This window comes from Saccoglossus kowalevskii, chromosome 13 (assembly GCF_978046115.1).
Source record: "Saccoglossus kowalevskii chromosome 13, keSacKowa6.1, whole genome shotgun sequence".
Lineage (NCBI taxonomy): Eukaryota > Metazoa > Hemichordata > Enteropneusta > Harrimaniidae > Saccoglossus > Saccoglossus kowalevskii.
Window position 1 is genome coordinate 12,707,672 of NC_140653.1, and position 6,000 is coordinate 12,713,671.

Sequence of the window (6,000 nt, forward strand, 5' to 3'; positions counted from 1 at the left end):
ATTACAATCTAATTTATGCACGAGCAATTCATAGAATAGAGAGAGGCATCTGCTTCGTTTAGATTTGAATAAGACTTATTTTAAATAAAACTGTATAAATTGTATATTGTAAAATAATTTATTTTTGCTTGGAATTAATTTTCACTGTATATTCGATGAAGGATTGGTTCAGCGAAAATAAAATCCAGTAAATATACCTTTTTCCCTATATTTTAAATTCTATACAAAACACCCGAAAAGTCTTTTCAGCGAAAATTTATTACAGCTAAAATAAAGGATTCTACAGTATTTACACGAATAAACATTGCCTTAGATGACTTCAGTGAAGAAAATAGCAATGACAATGCTTGATGCTAGTGTGTTTGAGTGTATTTATATTTAGCAAAGCATACTCAGGGTGATCTACTACATACAAAGTACCTGTATTTACAAGGTAGTGAACACACACTCTTTTTGTTTCATTCGCAGGTTTAAAATTTCAACATCATGAGTAGAATCTCTTGATAAGCAGAACCAATAGAAAACCTTCATCAGGACAATTACGAAATACATGCATCAAACTGAGATTTTAAAACCGCTTCATGTTAAAAAAAAAAAACATCTTTTTATGACATTTTTGAAATCATAAATTCAACTGCTGCATTTTAACTGAAGCCTGTTACATAATTAATGAGCACACTAGTAAATAATATTCAACAGTTTTCTACTCAATCAGTTATCACATATAAATGTTTGATGAAAAAAAACATCAAATTCTGTCTTGCCAATTTCTGTGATATTGCGCAAAGATTGCAGTAGTATTTGCAGGAAAACAGTACTTTAGTCGAGAGATGATCAATACTCCATCGAATTTTATGCACTCTCATATTAGCATCTGTTATTGCCTAAGTATTTTTGGTAAATCAGTACATGTTTCTCTCATGCACTTAATATCATCTTACGTGTGGCAAATGACAGCGTAAAATCTGTAAAAAGTGTTTTTTTAAGGTAAATCTTTTTTTTTACATCTACACATACATTACTGTAAGATACTTTTACAGTATTTTCACTTGGAATTTATTTTCGCTGAAGGGAAAATAAAATCTAGTGAATATACTTTTTTACCTATATTTTACATTCAGCTCATCAAAAACCTATGAAAATAAATTCCATACAAAATACACGAAATATGTTTTCAGCAAAAATTAATTTCGGCAAAAACATTTTACTGTAAGCTATATCTTTAACAATTATTACTAAGCAACATTTTGAGATATTAATTTGCTATAGTAAACACGGTCAAATATGTAAATTGCTTTTTATTTGATATTGTCTGTCCATTTCCTAATTTTTTTATTTATTAAGGAGGAAGTCTTGTAATGTAACATGAAGCATATGTAAAATTAAAGAATATCATTTTTACTGACACTGACATACTTCAATACTACCTGCATATAATTTGCATATAATTTGCATATTTAATAAGACTTGCATACAATCATTATTAAATAATTTGACATCGTTATAAGGAATACTTATCTGATACATGATTAGTTGTTAATGTAACATTAATTTTAATGCTATATTGAAAGTAAGCTTTGCAGTCAATCTACTGTGAATTGAATTAAACCATTCTTTTTGCTAGAGCATCTGATGATAACTGCTGTAATGTCCTGCTTTCCGCTTGGCACAAAACTTTCACTGTCACTTTCTAAAAGCCCCGGAAAATACAGCAGAGATATTAGATGCAATTACCAAAAGTCTACCTTTTCTAATTTATATCAAATTCACTAACCATTGTGAATGACAGTTGAGATCAAAAATTGTCACAAAGATGGTTGATCTATTTCTCGATGACAATCAAGTCAACAGAGGTGTTAAACGTAAACAGTAGAACGTGTTGATAATTTTTTTTCTTTTTAAATTGTGGTCACACAGTGGTTGATCATGCCACGTCGCGTTTAGTTTGTTTTCATGAAAATGTTAACACCCACCACAACCACTGTCCTTCAATATAATTGTACCAACAATTTATTTTTAAATCATTAAACATATTGAAAGAAACAATTAACTTGCAAATTTGAATTAATTAGCCAAATCTATGAATATTAACATTTAGTATGTATCAAATATCATCATAAATACTGTAAAATACTTTATTTTTGCTTGAAATAAATTTTTGCTATTTTTACTGAAGGAATGATTTTTTCAGTGATATTAAACCAGCAAATATACATTTTTTCACATATTTTACATTCAAGTCGTCAGAAATCAATGAAAATAAATTCCTTACAAAACACCCAAAAAGGCTTTTCAGCGAAAATTAATTCCAGCTAAAATAAGGTATTTTACAGTAACACAAATATAAACCTAGTGTTAACAAATCATACTCAGATATAGTGGGGAAAAAAAATACATGAAATAACATAAATATAAGTTAATACGTTGGAGTGTGAACAAGGTCATTAAACAATTACGCAACCTTAACCCATAGCTAACCTATTACTGGTAGTTTTTTTTTTTTTTTTAGACCAATTTGACTGTTGCTCTCATGACCCAGTGAACTCTATACCAATACAATATACATGACCTAGCTTATACCATGGATAAGTAATCCAGTCACCATCTGCACATATCATGCAAGGCATTTATACCTACTGCATAGATTAACTTTATTCGCCATAGTTAATAAACCACATTTTTTTTTTTTTTTTTTTTTTAATCTATGGATCAACAGAAATTAAAATACAGTGAAAATACATTTTTCAGGTACACTCTTTATTATGGTTATTAACCCCTTAATGCCTTAATTTTTCCTGCCAAAATTGTTATGCCACATTTTATTAATTTTTATATATTGTTATAATTTCATTATTTTTTTCTACAAAATGGATGTAATTTCCTATTGGCTGCAAGCAGGTCTTGATGGAAAGAAATTCAAAAATATTAAAAAAAATGATTCAGGATTATTTTTGTGAAGCCAAAAGGTGAATTTTTTTTACTTTTGTGTTAAAACAGATTATAGTGTTTATAAAAAAAAAGATAAAATATTAAAGTAATTAAGTTATTTAGTGAGTCTGTGCCATATAATACATCTCATACCTATATTCGTATATTACAGATTCAATGCACATAATAAAATAATTATACTACACCAGCTGTGATAGAAATATATAGTATTGTAAATTTAAATACAACATATTGTCTCTGTATTGTATTTAATATTGTATTAAAATAAAAACAAAGTGCGAAATTGCCAAACATTTAACACCTCATAAAATTTCAGGATAAAACTTAGGTCACTATTAATCAGTCAAGCCATTTTCTAAATTGACCACTTAGGTCACTATTAATCAGTCAAGCCACTTATCTAAATTGACCACTTAGTAAACTATTAATTACTCCAATCATTGCATAATGTCAACACTTGCCAGCTGAGGTCACTAGTAATTAGTTCAGCCACTTTCTAAGATGACCACTTAGATCACTGTTAATTAGTTTATAGGTGGCCTCATAAATCGATGTTTTCAAATCATTTCACTGGCAATTGTGACCTCTTAGGTCACTATTTATATGTCAAATCACTGCCTAAGGTGAACACTTAGGTCACTATTTATAAGTCAATGCCTAAGGTGACATCTTTGCCAGCCAAGGTTCATTAACTAAACTGTTGCCTCACCATTACACCTCAGTAGAATTCTCACTATATACCTGTATCCATTGTCGACAAAATCAAACAGTGTGGCATGCTCTGTTGCGTTTTCTTGGTAAATGGAACGTGAAGTCGTATGTTTTGGTCAGTTAAGCTATCACATGATATATGACGATGAAACCTATTGGTTTAAATTTGAAATTGATTGATTGGCCTGGATCTTTGTGCATCTAATCAAATCATTCAGTTTGACTGAGGTCAAATACAGCTTTTCCTACAACAATTGCACAAAGGTTCGTAGTTCAGCGAAATCGTGTAAAATCAGACTACCTGGTATGAGGTATATTCAACACTATTGCACATGTCATTTATTTCCATGCCAAGGACATCATTTAAAAAAGCACAAATGAAAATTTATTTTCACCTTGACATAAATATAAATATTACTAAACCACATATTACATGAACACAATCAATATTTACATAATGGTGAAACACCATTAATTATTTAATTAATTTTTGTTAAATAATTACAACTTTCTATATATAATTAATAACCAGGCTCTGTTTGACGAAATAGGAAATCAAATAACTATTGAAAGCATGAAAATATTTCATTGCTTCCTGTGTTATTGTGAATATATGGCAATATGTATATGTAGTGTGTGCCAGTCATATGCAAATATTGTACTGGCACATATGTTTGGTGTGTATTAATAGTAGTAGCATTATTGACCCATGTCGCTATTCATTCTGTCTGCACAACAAGCCATAACGTGTATTAAATTACATTCAAATTATTTAAATGGATGAACATATTGGTAAAATAAAACCCCCATATTTGACTATATTAATATATATGACTTTTATTGTTAGCTTTTCCCATATTTGAAAAAATGTGTTTTTTTTTGTGTTAATTTGATACTATAATTAATATCTATAAGTATTTTAAAATTTGACTTTCACACAAAACATTATGTTAAAACTGGAAAAAAAAAACATATAAAGTAAAATGAAACAGTTGTCATAGTAACCTACCTGCTTCTCATTTTCCTTTTTGGCAGTGACTTGTATATCACAATAGCAACCTTCCAACATAGCAACCCCTGATGGCTTGGTACTTGTATCGTTTTCATAGTAAAAAAGTAAATTCTGGTACAAGGCAAAGTAACGCTGTTGCCATTTGCCAGTATCCGCACTTTTTTTGTAGAGATACCCAGCCAAGATGTAATCAGTGCGTGCTTTGGCTGCTAGACTCAACAGCTGCGTTTCATTTAGTCGCACGGTCTTCTGCATCTTGTCTTGATAGTCTGCTTATGTCATCAAAACAATCGTAAGAACTGTCAAAATTTACTCATTACGCCGGGCATCAGTGAAACCGTGAAAAAAAAGACTCCAGTAGCGATGGGCGCATGTTGTCTTTACGTTTCTCTCATATTCGTATATTAGTTCTTTTACTCCAACTCTACGGGGAAGCGATGACTGATGAGTGGGGTATAGGCAGGTCACTTGTCTACAATGATATAACAAAAACATGGAATCAATAAGTACGCATCGATCAAATGGCCAAGTATTTCATCACGCAACGTGTTTAGACTCAGTGCGTTTGATTAAAAATGAACGCTGTCGAGTGATACTACGGATGAGATGGTAACGACACTGTTTTTTTATGGGCAGTGGGTATCGAGATTAGAGATGGGAATAAATTATTCCCACTCCCAAGATAACATCGGTTCGTATTTAATCGTGCAGACTTTTAACAGTTAACTAGGACGCATTCTGTTACAGTAAACCGTCGAATAAATGGTGCCGAATGTGTACGTGCTCAAAAACGGATATGATTGTCACCGCGGCGCTTGTTGCTTCCCACTGGCCGCGTTTCGCACAAACCCATATATTGTAGTACCAAGATCACCCGTCTTATCACATGACATCGGACATGAACCGGACACCACTACTTGCACTTCTCATAAAAATACTAAAATAACAGTAAAGTTATCGCATACTTATCCAATTCGCTGTCGACAGCCCTCCTTTCCCGATGTTAGCTTTTACAAAATTCACCTGTTCCCGCCGATGTATACTGCGCATGCCCGGATATTTAATATTACATTAATATGATGTGAAGTTCGTATAAATAGTAGAAGAACCTAGATCGATATCTCCTTGATAGATGCACAGACAAAATGTGTCATGTTGACATTTGAAATACTGGCTAGCTGAGTAATATGAAAAACATAATTTCGATAGAGACGGAAATCTGTTTTGTTTAGTTTTTTAAATCATAAAACACGTGTCTACAATACCATGCAATGCCGAGTTGGTGTAAAATCAATTAAATAACGACAAATTAAACAATATGACTGTAA

General features: G+C 31.4%; 1 protein-coding gene across 1 annotated transcript in view; it reads right to left on the reverse strand.

The window, feature by feature from the left end:
- Positions 1–5,718, reverse strand: part of LOC102809185 (ras-specific guanine nucleotide-releasing factor 2-like) — a 98,473-nt gene extending 92,755 nt beyond the window's left edge. The window contains exons 1-2 of the mRNA XM_085506931.1: positions 5,638–5,718; positions 4,670–5,144 (exon numbers count right to left, since the gene is read on the reverse strand). Coding sequence (XP_085363057.1) covers positions 4,670–4,927 — 258 coding nt within the window. The 5' untranslated portion in view covers positions 4,928–5,144; positions 5,638–5,718. The remainder of the gene's footprint in view (positions 1–4,669; positions 5,145–5,637) is intronic.
- Positions 5,719–6,000: the final 282 nt, after the last annotated feature.